At 37.4% G+C, this 15,052-nt stretch overlaps 1 protein-coding gene across 30 annotated transcripts in view; it reads left to right on the forward strand.

The window, feature by feature from the left end:
* Positions 1-15,052, forward strand: part of dlg2 (discs, large homolog 2 (Drosophila)) — a 269,422-nt gene that overhangs the window by 181,184 nt on the left and 73,186 nt on the right. For 29 of the 30 annotated variants that reach the window (XM_048180477.1, XM_048180452.1, XM_048180492.1 and 26 more), the window contains 4 exons: positions 6,063-6,113; positions 8,419-8,543; positions 13,058-13,227; positions 13,954-14,090. In XM_048180477.1, coding sequence (XP_048036434.1) covers positions 6,063-6,113; positions 8,419-8,543; positions 13,058-13,227; positions 13,954-14,090 — 483 coding nt within the window. Of the gene's footprint in view, positions 1-6,062; positions 6,114-6,681; positions 6,862-8,418; positions 8,544-13,057; positions 13,228-13,953; positions 14,091-15,052 lie in introns of those variants that run through there. The other variant, XM_048180576.1, reaches the window with a different exon arrangement.

The raw sequence follows: 15,052 nt of genomic DNA on the forward strand, positions 1-15,052 counted from the left end.
CATGAAGGTGAGTAATTAATGACAGAATTTTCACTTTTGGGTGAACTAATCCTTTAAACTCTATGTAAAACCAGTCTTTTCTGTAGTTCCATGATGATTAGCATGCTGCCTTAGAAAGTACAGTAGCTGTCTATGTAGGCAATAGACGAAAAGGCAGCTCGCTAATTTGGACACATATACTACATTTTACCTGCTGTTGCCTAGTTTAAGACCTGGCGAGAAATCTGGTTAAGTACTGTTAATTATGAAGCCTCCTCTGTGCTTGCTTTGTAACTGTAGTGGGAACAGAGCTCAGTTAGAATTAGCGCTAAAGTTAATCAAGGGGGGCGACAGGATTAATACAGCATTATTGAGAGCATGCTCTCTGTGAAGCTGTTAAATAACATCCGCCTAGCTTCAGCAAAATGACCCCTTCTGCCTACTTTTAACAGCATCTTTGTTTCCATTAGCTGTCAGGAATAACTGTGGTTAGTTCATAGTGCTAATTAGTCCACGTGGGTGTGTATTGAGGAAACCGAGTCCTATTATGTCGCAGCCTGAGGGATATTTTGTGTTTAATCACCGCGATGGGCGTAAAAAATATGCCATCCCATCAGCCAGAACTCTAAAGGGAAAGCTTCTGCTTGAAAGTGCCCAGTTCCTGCATTGTAGTCAAACAGTCGTTATGGAAACATGACCCGCTCTGTGTCGTTTGCACAAGCTGCGTGGATGAACGCATTCAAGCGCGTCGTACATTCGCGAGTTTGTGTGTTGCCACATTTGCAGTGACTCACCAGTTTAATGTGAGCTTTTACGCCCCGGATGCTGCGTGAACTCCCCTCCCACCGTCCCCCTCTGCAGCTGCACTCTCCCGCGGTCCCCAGCGTCTCACATTTGCAACACCATGCAGCTCAGAATGCTAATGCCACTCAAAACCCAGTAATTGGGTCATTTCTTCAGGGGGAGGATGGAAAAGCCATGTTTGTCTTGACCTAAAGAAAAGTTCTCCAAACTTAATGACCAAATGAAGTGTCTTAAGTCGGCTGATAAGGAGTGTTGTTCTGTCCTGATGAACGCTGCTGTTGATGATGATCTCGTTTACTCAGTCTTATTGGTTTCTCATGCATATCTATCAATTATCACATCCATCAATTATCTCCCTGATTGTGTTTGTAACTGTATTCCGCTCCATGCGCTTTGAGAGCGGTGGATGCAGGGTGTTCTGAAGAGCTCTCGCTGATGAAACTGTGGAGAAGCGACTCGGCTACCACTGCTCTGATTCGTTAGCGTCAAACAGAGGCACTTGTGTGCACAGGGAATAAGTAACATTCTGGCTCTGACAATAAACAAAATGATGTGATATGTGATGGGAAAAGAGAGAAGAGCGAGCTTGGCAAAAGGTGGACTCGAACCTGGATCAGTCTCATCACAAGTCAGTTGTACACACCTTGCCCGCTACTGTCTACGCCACAGAAGCTATTAAATCACGCACGTCTTTTTTAACCTTGTATGACATTGGTGGGCGGAGCTAGTGTAAATTTGCACTTAGTAATAGACACTCCGAATAATCTTGCTTTTATTAAAATTAATTTCAGAAAGGGGCTTGGCTTGACCCTGCTTTCTTGGGTTTGATATACCTCCCATTCTGAAACGGAAAACCCAAAGTTTCCCTCATTTCAGGGTTAACGTACTCAGAGTTTTCACATAACCTCTGAAACGGGTCCCAGATGTACTGTTTTGACCGATATTAAAGGGTTAGTTCACACAAAAATGAAAATTCTGACATTATTTACTCACTCTCATGTCATTCCAAACTCATAAGTCTTTCGTTCATCTTCGGAACGCAAACAAAGCTCTTTTTGATTAAATCTGAGAGCTTTCTGTCCCTCCATAGACAGCTACGCAACTACCACTTTGACGCTTCAAAAAGTTCATGAAGAGATATGAATTGAGCGGTTTAGTCCAAATTTTCTGTAGAGACTCGCTTTACATGATGAACAGATTGAATTTAGGCTTTTATTCACATACATTGTAGTCATGTAGACTTTGATCAGTGAACATAAACTAAAGCATCAACCGAAACTGCTTGACGCACAAGAAAAAAACTCTTGCTGAAGCTCAAACATGCTGCGTAACACACGAGAATGAACCTCATTGGTTCACGCACGTCAAGCGAACATGCTTGAGCTTCCATTTACCACAACTGATGTGCGAGTTGATGAATATTTATGTGAATAAAAGCATAAATTCAATCTGTCCATCATATAAAGCAATGAGCTAAAGCAACCAATGTATTTAGTTAACAAATGGAACCTTAAAACTATAAAGTGTTTCCATTTTATTTTATTTTAAATGTTTATTTAATGCCTATATCTGTGTGCTCTCTGTCTTTTATTGAACCACTAATTTTAGCATAATTTTAGGGTAAAGTGACAAATTTGTGCCCCATCCAAAATTCTAAGTAATTCATCCAGGTGCCGACTCTGGACCAGCTGACCAAATATGCTACCACATCTTCCTGCATGACTGAAGAGCGTCAGCCAGAATTCAACAAATGAATCCATTTGAAAAATGTTGTGGAGTGAGATACTGCCTTTAGCTCTGCGCTTTTGACATCTGTTTGGTCCTCATGTTTAAGAGCAGGTGTAGTCTAGAGGCTTCCAACTGATGCTGTAAATGAAAGGTCATGTCGTTCTGAGGAGAGCAGTGAGACCGTTTTCTCTCTCTCTCTCTCTTTCTCTCTGTTGAACAGCTGAGGTGGCTGAGGCATAAACATGCTTGTTCACTGGGTTTCAATTAGCCATGAATGACTGTTTCTCTTTCTCCAGCTGTCTGAAATACTTCCCTCAGTTAAAAAAAAAAAAAAAAAAAAAAAAGTCAAAATGTGAAACATGGACATTCACTGTAAATGCCAAGGCTGCCTTATTATCGAGGCACTTCATAAAATGTCCTTGTTCACAACAAGCTCTATGGGACAGTACCTGTGAAATGATGTTGGTTATCACAGAAAATAATTTTATATCATTCTTTAGTTGTTAAAACATAACACATGTGTTCAAACAGTAATGAATTTAATAAATAAAAATGTACGCTTTCCTGCTATAGTTATATTAAATTGTAATAATATTTCACAATTGATGCAGTGCATGCAGACGAGCAATGATTGTCAGAGATCAAATTTGAATAAGAAATAAGAAATTATATTCAAATGTAGCAAATTTGTTTCAAGACAAGTAAATTTAAGTATTAATATGCAAAGTATTGTATCTAACAGATGAAGTTTGTGAATATCAGAGTACAGAGAAGGAAAGGCCCAAAAGAAGAAAGTTATTTGCAGAATGCAAGGAGAGGAAAAAGTGAAGAAGCAGCAGAAGAAGCCGCGAGTATTCTGAAACTAAACATTTATATGCTGTGCCTACGTAACAGGAAGGGACTAGGGAAAGTATCTATTGAAGTTCTTTGTACTTCTCTTGCAACCAGTTAATGATGTACTCAAGACAAAATGTACCCAAGCAGGTCTGATTAGGTCACCATGGTCCATGTAAGACACATTGAATAACTTAATAGGCAATTTTGGGTTTAACACCTTTAAGACCTGTAAGAGAATATCCCAGATATTGCATTATCTCATGTCTGCAGAGACATAATTTGATACCAAGGTACATCATGTAATCAATTCTGATGGAAAACACACCCGGTCACCTCAATCTTACAGCACAGAAGAGGCACAAAAGATCTTACATTTGAGAATAAACAAACATATCTGAGTTTATGGTAAAATATATGTAAATGACTAAAGAAATCAATAGCTATGTTTCCATCCAAAGTTGCAAATTTAACTTATGCATAATAAAGCGAATAAAACACCGTTTCCATCCAGAGAGTCGAAGAGAGCAAAATTGTCACTTCCTGATAAACTGGCTCTTAATATCACTAAAAAAAGTAGGAGAAGCCACTGTATATAATCATTTTATACAGGCAAAACACAATAAACATGGTCATGTTATCTTGCTTTCGGAGGCGGATGCCTGCTGTTTAGCAACGCGGTCGTGTAAGACAGTTATGAAAAGCATTTCAGAATGACCAAAACAGCGTTTCAGATACTGTGCAACGAGATCTGTCCACTGGTTATTCCAGTTATGCCGTTCCATCGCGCATTGTCACGACTTTTTTATGTGCATAGAGGAATTTATTCAGTAAATGTTTTTCCATCATAGTTCATGCACGCTTTCTTATCAGATAGAAAATATATCTGACTCAATTAAGAGCATAAGATACTTGGCACTTTTTTAGAATTTGTGCACATTTTTGCCATTTCCATCTAGCATTTTTTATGTGATATCCCAAAATGCGCATAAAATAGGTGGATGGAAACATAGCTACTAACATGTAAAAGAATAATCATGCAACACAAGGAATATAAGGATTAATGAGGATTAAAGGAATACATGGCTATCCATGACTAAATTCATAAAGAAAAGGAAACATTAATAAAATAAATGAATAAAATACATCAATAAAATTGAATTGAATTAAAATGAAATAAATTTGAATATAAAAAGAATCAAATACATTAACAATATTACAATTTTACTGTATTTTTGATGAAATATGCTGCCTTGGTAAGCATTAGAAATTTCTTCCAAAAACATAAAAAAGTCCTATCTCAAACTTTTGAATATTAGTGTGTATATTAATATTAATATAACAAATAATATATCACATACAAATCATATTATTATTATTACAAAATATAGCCAATTAAGCAAAAAATATATGTATTTTTTATAATAATTATAATTTTTTTTTTTAATTATTATTATTTTTCAGCTTTTAAAATGGTTCATCTGACATCGTCTTTCTTAAGGGGCCGTTCACATATCACGCCTTTTGCGTGCTCAACTTCGTTATTTCAAATGTAGGCGCGTGGCAAGTGCGCTCATAATGGAAGCAACGCGGTTGCGACGCACATGCGGTGTGTTTTCAAGGCGCAGCAAGATTAAAAATTCTCAACTTTTTCAGAATGCCGCAAGTGCAACGCAGGTCATGTGACAAGAACCAACCGATCAGCTACGGCCTTTTCTATAACAAAACAGCTGATCTTAGCTGTACAGGGTGGTTTTTATTTCTCATCTCCATAAATATATCTAGTAGTAGAGCTAATGCAAGAGGTAGAAATCAATTTATCCTTCGCTGAAACTTCCTAGTCGTAGTAGAGAGCGCAGTTCATGGTTGCATATCAATGACAGATGCCACGGGAGCGGAAATGCTTTGGAAAGAAGGAGAAAGTGCCGCGACGCTTTCCAAACGTTTTTAGACGCGACATGTGAACAACCCCTAAAGTGGCATTTTACTAACCTGACCGCAGACAGGTCCTTGAAGCAGTCAAATGTGGAGCATGTTTGTTGTATATGCTCAAATTATGTATGTGAGAGCAGCATGCCGGTTTTCAAAAGCTCTTTAGAGTGTCATGCGGCCATTACTTTAGATTCACTTATTAAAGAATAATTGAGATGAACGTCTCCAATCAAGCACAAACATGACCCTCATTTGAAATTGATCTTGAAATTGGATTAGTTGTCTTTCAGTGCCATTTTTAGCTGTGCGTTCAGTATGAATTCATCTCTAAAGGGCTGCTCGAGCCAGCATATCTGCCCCAAAGGCCTGGTCCCATTGTACAAGCAGGTAAATGATTATGGATTTTAGTGTCCGGACTCAGATTTAGACAATTACGGCTGACGCGTTGAGCTGAATAGATATGAGGCTCAATGTCTGCTGAAGATGTATGAAAGCCCCGTTCCTGTTTCAGCCAAGGAGAATGAGTTGAATGCTGAGTTTATTTGACTTATCCTTTCAGGATAATGTATGTAGCAATGGCAGTGGGTTTAATTTAGTCCTTCAGCTATCACGTAATGTTTTGAACTCTTATGAACCTCTTTCCACATAATTTGCCTGCTGCAGTTTTAGGGTGTGATTGTGTCATCACAGTTAGATATTTAATGTGACGGTTAAATGATTAATGCCCTTTTTGAATTGCATCTGCAAACACATCTAATGGGATTTTATTTTTTTCCCTCCAATAGGTAAATGGGACAGAAATTGAATATGAATTTGAAGAGATTACATTAGAGCGGGTAAGTGTCTGTCTCTCTCTCAAACAGTACACATCCATACATGCGGTAACCGCAGGCACATATTAGGCACATGTCATATTTTATGCTAGTGTGGATTCTTCCGCCTGGTAATTCAATCATTCACAGCTTGGCTTGGGAGCATGATCTTGAAACGTATAACCATAAAACATGACCAGTCACGGAACGAGCTTAGCCTGTGATTAGTAATGACTTTAAATGGGAGATCATTTAATTTAATGATGATTGTGTTTTAGTTTTGTCTAGTCATTGTGTGGGAAAGCTCTTGGGAAGGGAATTTGCCTGACCAAAATATCAATCAATTTATTATAACATATGATAAATTGAATATAACTAAATAAAATTAAATGCTGATCTTTTAAAACCATGTATATTTAGTTAATAAAATGTCTCAAAATGATTTATGACTGTATTTATTCATACATACGCGTATATAATACATAATATATACAAGCTCCATAGAAAGTAATACTGAAGATTTAATTCACACAGATATCACTGAACCCTCTTAATTGGGCCACTGTATGTGTTTTATTTACAAGTGAAAGCCTGGAGTGCACAGTGGAGGCAGTGTGAGAGAAAGAGAGAGAGAATTAGACGGCTGCAGATGACATTCTGGCAGCTGCAATCGGATCCACATGACTAGACACAGAGCACGGACAATAGCAAAGGTCAACTAGACCAGAGGGAGCACAGATTTGTCCGACCCTGGAGCCGTGAGGCAGAGAGTGTATGTTCAAGGCTCTCTGCAGACTCAACTGAGATTGCAAGTTGGAAAATTGGTTACAAACTGAAGCGATAACTCTGCTGCAAGGGCCTGATCTGTTATTGTCACTAATCTCTCTCTCTTTCTCTCACTCACATATCCTGATGCTGATGATTTGGTGTTGCCTTTTTATATTTACTTGGGCTGCCTCCGACTTAAGATTTTTCTAGTCGACTAGTAGTTGGGGGGTCTATTCTGCGCTCAAGCACACACATAAAGCTTAAAAAGCATAAAAGTAATGATTATGAATGTGTCAGAAAAATAGCAAGCAGATATTTTAATTGTTTATTAATAAACTAGTGTTTTCTGAGTCAGTGTCGGTTTTAAAGATGAAGTTGACTATGCTTACTCGCCATATAGTGGACTCGCCTTTAAAGAGAAACGTATTTGTTTTCTCTCAAAAGTAAAGATTTCAAGCTTTCTATAGATATAGTTATCATGTCTGTGAGGCAAGTAGCCTCAAGTTTCAGTTCATTTTTGTGACTCGCTCCAGTTCACAGAGACTGAGACGGCAGAAAGCTCATCCAGTTAGTTTTCTTTATTTTACAAAAGCACGTTTTGTTGATATTGTGAGTTTACTCAAATAAAAGTAGACCCTTTACAGTTTCGAATGATGTATTACTCTTGACCAAAAATGACTGAGTATTTTACATTGTTTCTGCTGTTTTCAGGAAAAAATGCAAGTGATCACGTCGACGCCTCGATGTCAAGAAGTGTCTATACTTTAGCTTCCGCATTCCACACAAACATTTGGATATATGTCTAATAATAGCTCACATTTATTTATCTAGGTTAACATTAAAGTGAGCAGCCATGTAAAGTTGCTACTACTTACGTTTCAAATGATAAGCCATATTTGAGGTCGATGAATGATAGATGAACGTTTGGATTTCCTGCCCAACACACTGTAATTACCACAAGGATCGGTCCTTAACGATCTGTCCTTCACCACTTCCCGTCCTTTTTTTCCCTTGAGACTAACCGACTGATAAAATTTTGGTCATCTATGCCTCTTCTCATCGACTAATGTTTAGTCGACTATTAGAAGGCAACCCTAGTATTTACCTTGACTTTACATTTGCTGTTCTATAAAGCAGGTCCAAACTCTTAACATAATCAGCAAAGATCTCAGCAAAGATTAATTCTCCTCACAATCCAGTTTGAAGCTTAAAAGCGTGTGTGTTAAACTGAGGCAGCACCCTGGAGATTTCCATCATAAACACGTCACTTCAAAATATTAGCCTGTTAGTCTATTTACGTCTCAGAGATGTTAAATGTGGCTCTAGCCCACGGTTACGACAGGTTTTGTTTTGTGAGTTTGTGCTGCTCAGAGGTGATTGCCGTGCCAAACTAAACACTGATGAGTCATGGGTAGCAAAGAGCACCTCTTACAAAAATAACGTTACGCTTCTCTCTTTCTATTCAGTTTGTTGTGGTTCTATTATTCAGACTCTTTTCACTGAGGCAAAGGACTAATAAAAGACCTATACATCTTACATATTCCTGTGTGTGTCTCCTCAGGGTAACTCAGGGTTGGGGTTTAGTATAGCAGGCGGTACAGATAACCCTCACATCGGTGATGATCCCGGGATCTTCATCACGAAGATCATCCCTGGGGGAGCAGCGGCTGAAGACGGCAGACTCAGGTGGGCCGGTGTGTCGTAACATCCTTCTGTGCATGCATATTTTGCATACCATTTGAGGCTTAACATTAAAATGAAATCAAAATTGACACTACATACAGGGTTTCTGCAGGTCCTAAAAAGGTCTTAAAAAGTCTTGATTCGCCCTTACACAAATTAGTACCTTAGAAGGTCTTAAATCAGGGCAGAAAGTATTAAATTGGCATTAAATGTTGCATGCATTGCAAAAAAATATATCTTCCTCAGTATTTTTGTCCTGTTTTCCCAATACAAATATCTAAACATCCTTAAATCAAGATACATGTACTTGAGATACAAATGTTAAATTATGTGTTTATGACTAAAACAAGAATGAATATGTGTCAATGAGTTATGAAAACTTCCCTTTGTATTAAGTAGATTTGAGCCCACTGGCAGATATTTGTTCTTGTTTTAATCATCTTTTTGATCAATTTTACTGAAAACAAGACTTCGTATTTTATGTCATATTGTATCTCCAGTAAATGCATATTGATTTAAGAATCCTTAGACATTTGCACTGGAAAACAAGACAAAACTACTGAGGAAGAACATCAGGTACAGTAAATGTTATTTCCATATTCTAATGGCTGGTGGCAGAGCAATTTAATTTTTTTATGAATTAGTATTGGATATCTGTTGGAAGTGTTGCTAATCCAACTCAATGTTGTTCTCCCTAGACATTTACATTTAAAATACATTGACATATTGAGTTCCCTTCAATTTATTTTTTATCTTCTATGGCATTGCTGCAAAAACACCCTTTTGGAACCTTTATTTCTAAGAGTGTGTAATGCAAACAGTGGTCTCAGACTTTTTTGACTATTATATGTTCATTATGGAAGTGTTAATGAGTTGTGGACAGTTTTATGGTGATTTGAAAAATTGTGATGTATTAATGGATTGTCAGAGAAAATAATATTGTGTTTCTTACTAAAATGAAGATAAATTCAGTAGATCACTAGGCAATTTTCTTTTTCAAGACATAATGATCTCGCTTATTGCGCTGGCTTCGTAGAGCAATCTCTGTCTTCCTCCCTCCCTCGCTCTCTTTCCTTCCTCCCTCTTTCCCTCTCCCTGCTGTAAATGATTGAAACTGGGCTGTTTATCACAGTCCTAATGTCTCTCTGGAGAGCTGAAGTACCTGAAGTTTTCTGCTGACTGCCACACACTCTGACCGCGAGGTACTTTAAAAAATTTACCATCTGCGAGGTCTGAGGTGAATTGTGTGGATATAACGAATGGACCTGACCAAATCACTTTCGGAAAATGTCAATCTTCTACGGGGTAAAAACAAACAAGTATGCATAATACATTTTATGTTAAATTAAGATTCAAACATTCTTTTCCTGATTTTGTGAGCATTACTTTTTAAACAAACTTGAAATTTTTGCAAAACTGTACAGAAAGGAAAAGTTGTAATTGAGAATAATGAAATTAAAGGGATAGTTCACCCCAAAAAATTTAATTCTCTCTTTATTTACTGCATAACTTTTTGTCTTTTGAGGAACATACAAGCAGATATTTTCAGAAATGTCTGAATGTTTTTTTGTTTGTTTGTTTTTTTTTTGTCCAGAAAAGTCAATAGGCACCAATACTATTAGGTTATCAACATTCTTTAAAAAAATCTTCTTTTGTGTTTCACAAAATAAAAAGTCATGCAGGTTTGTAACAACATGAAGGTGAGTAAATGAATTTTCATGTGTGAGTAAACACAGCCTTTAAATGGAGAGCAAATTTTCTCATATTTTTATACTGAGAAAAAGGCCATTGTTATCTCTCACATTTCCCTCTAGATTTTCAAAAAAATAAATAAATAAATAAAATGTAAATACCTCAACGATGTCTCAACCCTTGCCCAGATTTTGCAATCAAACGTCTTAGATAAATATGAATATAAATATTTTTCATCAAATTCTACCAATACCAAATGATCTGAGTGATGCTGTGCGCATTCATTTTACAATTTTCATTTGTTTCTATTTTTTATGTCTCCCAAGAATTTTCAACAATATTTCAGAGCTCATTTAAGTCTCCTGAGCTTCGAAAGAGAATTCTTTGAGCAATAAGATTTTCCTGTAGCTATTTCTGAACAGGTTGATGGTTTAATTGATATTGGTGAGTTGTAGAGTTTCTATTCCTAGCTGGATGCGTTTGAGATTCATGTCAGGCCGGATCAGGAGTTGATTGAGAGGGTTGTTTTATTATAGGGAAGCATAATTAGATTGTGCTGGAGAGCTAGCAGATCTTCCTGTGTTTTGTATGCATGTGTGTGCGGCGCCCCGAACAGCAGCTGCGTGTGACAGCCCCATCTGAGCCTTTCGCCCTGCTCTGCTCCATGACTTGGCTGTTTTCTTTTATCCTCTGTCTCTCAGTCAGGTCTGTCAGAGCTTTGAGCATCACCAATCCTCCTCTTGCTAGTTCTCTCCTGGCAAGATGCGCCACTTCAGCATTCTGTATTCTGCAAACGTCTTTCCATTCCCCTTCCCCATCCACCCCATATTCTGCATTCTCTCTTTTAAAAGAGTAAGACACTTTGAACATTCACCAATAAGCTGTGATAGATTTATCGTGAGTTGGAGGTGAACAGCATTTAGAGAAGCAATTACTCCCCCAGCTCTAACCTTGTTTGACTTTGAGAGCGTTGGAAGCAGAACGGGCTCCAGAAAAAAGGAACGGCAAGTTGCATCAAATATTCTAGATTGGATGTAGCACACATATGATCAGGCTTTATTGAGCTGGACAGGGATCAGTGGCAGGGACAAGCCATTAAATCTACAAAAACATCTAACCTTTCATTGAGGGAAAAGAATTGAAAGTGGAGGGGAAATCACATTATGAAATAAATGTTTTTCTCCGAAACACATTGGCCACAGCTATTGCTGGAGAATTGCAGAGATTAGTTTAGTCTTGAGTCTCAGAAAGTCTAAAAAAAATGATAAAACAGCACCTACATCCCCACAAGTTGTTCGAAAAGGTTTCAAGAAAAATCCTCAGCGCTCATCCAGAAACAATCTCCAGCATATTCAGTTGTCAGACAAGACAACTTCAAACGGGACCAGCTTCTATGGTTTGATGAAACTAAAAAAGAGCTTTTTTGCAGCAAACTCACCAGATGGGTTTGGTGCACACATGGATAAAAAGTACCCCATGCCCATGGTTAAATATACTGCTGGATCTTTAATTTTGTGGGCCTATTTTTCTGCTGGAGGTCCTGGACATCTTGTTCAGAGACATGGTGTCATGGATTCTATCAAATACCAGCAGATAAAAAATCAAAACCTGACCACTTCTGCTAGAAATCCAGTAATGGGCCGTGGTTAGATCTTCCATCAGGACAATAATCCAAAAAAAACCATCAAAACCAACACACAAAAATGTCATTGTGGCCAACGTGTTTTGGAGCAAAACATTTATTTCATAATGTGATTTCCCTCCACATTCAATTCTTTTCCTTCAATGAAAGGTTAGATTTTTTGCTAATTTTATGAATTAAAGATCAAAAGGATAAACAATGCAGATTTATTTTTACAGTCATCTTTGATCATATTTATCAAGGGTACCAACAATTTTGTCCACATCTGTGTGTGTGTGTGTGTATATATACATTATATGATAATGGTCTTATTTACGCAAATGCTTTTGAACAATCTATAGATGTATATATGTATATATACACACACACACACTACTGGTAAAAAGTTTGGGATAATTTTGAAAGGAGTCACTTATGCTCAACAAATGCTGCATTTATTTTATTTGATAAAAAACACAGTAAAAACTGATTTATTGCTGCTGTTTTTAGTTCACCCAAAAATGAAAATTCTGTCATTTATTACTCACGCTCATACCGTTCCACACCCATGAGTCCTTGGTTAATCTTCGGAACGCAAATTAAGACATTTTTGTTGAAATCTGATGGCTCCGTGAGGCCTGCATAACCAGCAATGACATTTCCTCTCTCAAGATCCATAAAGGTACTAAAAACATATTTAAATCAGTTCATGTGCGTACAGTGGTTCAATATTAATATTATAAAGGGCTATGCAGGCCTCACTGAGCCATCGGGTTTCAACAAAAATATCTTAATTTGTGTTCCAAAGTCTTACGGGTGTGGAACGGCATGAGGGTGAGTAATAAATGACATTATTTTCTTTTTTGGGTGAACTAACCCTTTAACATACCCATCATCATCATCATGGTTGCCATGGGCATCATGTTAAACTAAATTGAGCTGCTGAACATTATTCAGCTATATAGTGACTCTGTTGGGTATATACACGTGTGTGCGTTTGTGCATGTGTGTGTGTGTGTTCATGGTTTAGTTTCAGTGTGTGTTCTTGTGTTTGCTGGGTCTCAGCTGCTCTATGTGAGCATGCCCCAGGAGGCGGCTGTCCTTGGACCACAGGCTGCCATGATCTGGAACTCTCTGCAGGAGGCTCACCACACACCAAGGACTCCAGAAAAACTCACTTCACTGCTTTTATTTCTCTCCGCAGAGTGAATGACTGTATTTTGCGTGTGAACGAAGCAGATGTCTCGGAGGTGTCTCACAGTAAGGCAGTAGAAGCTCTGAAAGCAGCCGGATCGATCGTTAGGCTCTATGTGCGCAGGAGGAGACCGATGCTGGAGACCGTCACCGAAATCAAACTCATAAAAGGACCAAAAGGTTTCAAATTTACAATTACCATAAAACCCATGTGTTACCTGAGCTGTTTGTCACCGTTTACATTAGGGATGCGTCACGATGGCTGCTCTGCAAAAAATCATTTTTATTTTAGTATTTTTCTTTCGTGGTTTTGCACATTCCTAGTTTGCATCCAATATATATTTTTTTCTTTCTGCTGTTATAAAAGAAAATAGGCTATTACTCATGTACATGTTCACTAGGATGCAAAGACAAATGGAAAACAAATCAAGATTTGAAACTCCACTGAGCCCGAGAGTTATCACGTCCTCTTTGTTGGTTGTTGTTTGGGTGGAGCAATAAACAGAACTATATCCTGAGAAAGACACTGCTTTGATGCATTATTCAGAGTGCATAGAGGAAGACGCATCACACATACACACACCCACAGCACAAATTTGAAGGAAGAGCTTCGGGCACCATAGACACTCTGTATCCAAAACACCATTAACACACTCTACAACGCTTGTTTTCTCCTCTAGGAAACTAAGGAACTAGATTATGCTTGAGGAAAGTGCATGTATAGTTTTTGCTCTGAGAAAGTTTTGAGTACTGTTTCATACTAAAAGTTAATATGACACTGTACATTAATAACATTGTTTCTAATTCAGGGACTGACAGGTATGATAAATTAGAGGTAAATGTTGTCACTGCATCTATGGGGACACAGCTAACACTTTGGATTTGTCCTTTGTTAAAATCCCATAGGGCTCGGCTTCAGTATTGCGGGTGGTGTGGGAAACCAGCACATCCCGGGTGATAACAGCATTTATGTCACTAAAATCATCGATGGGGGTGCTGCGCAGAAGGACGGACGGTTACAAGTTGGAGACAGACTGCTTATGGTACGTCTCATTATTTTATTTTATTTTATTAGTTTAAAATTAAATTAAAACATTTAAAATTGTTTTAAATTATCGGTTTAGTTTCATTTAATTTTATTTAATGGTTTCATTTAAGTTTAATTTTTATATCAGTTTTAATATTTTATGGCTGCCAAAGTCAGTGCTCTCATTAATATAATTTAAAAATGTTTAATTGTGCTAAATTTCCCAGCATATTATAGTGTCATTTTAAATGCAGGTTGTTTTGTAAAATAGCATGTATCTAAAACAAACTAAAATTAATTTGTGGCTTTTTTTTTTTTTTTAGTCATGAAAATTTATTTTAGTTTAGTTTCAGGTTTTCCCAGTCAGTTTTTGGAAATTTTACGTTAATTTTACTTCTATGTGTAATATTTTTGATGATTGAAGTTAAAATTAGGGCTGTCGAGTTAATGCGGTAATTTAATTAAATAGTTATGAAAAAAATGTATTAACGCATTTAATGCAACTGCCCCAGACTGTAGGTCTTTTCATTCATTTGATGGTGACGAACATGATGCAAGGCAACAACTCACTGCGTGATGAAGCTTATAGAATGTAGTTAGAATGACCCTAGAATTCAAGATATCAGGGCAAAAATGCCCCTGTATGAGTTTTTGTCTCGTTTTTATATTATACGATATAGTTAAGCAATATCACACTAGCAACGAGTGGAATATCACACTAGTGCTGGTTTTGTTCCGAAAAGCAGGAGTGCAAATGTGATATTGATTTCAGTTCAACAAAGAAGTAGTTAATATTTTGTTATGTTTTAGACACAATATTGTCTGTTTTTGTTACTTATAAAGCCATAGCAGAACGATTATGCATCTCCGAGCAACACTGCAGTGTTTCTGAATGAATTTGCGTTTTGAACGAATTGAGTGAACCAATGATTCAATGGCCCCTTCATAAAGAGAGCCATTTACTTTATTCCTGAATGA

Source organism: Megalobrama amblycephala, linkage group LG2 (assembly GCF_018812025.1).
Source record: "Megalobrama amblycephala isolate DHTTF-2021 linkage group LG2, ASM1881202v1, whole genome shotgun sequence".
NCBI lineage: Eukaryota > Metazoa > Chordata > Actinopteri > Cypriniformes > Xenocyprididae > Megalobrama > Megalobrama amblycephala.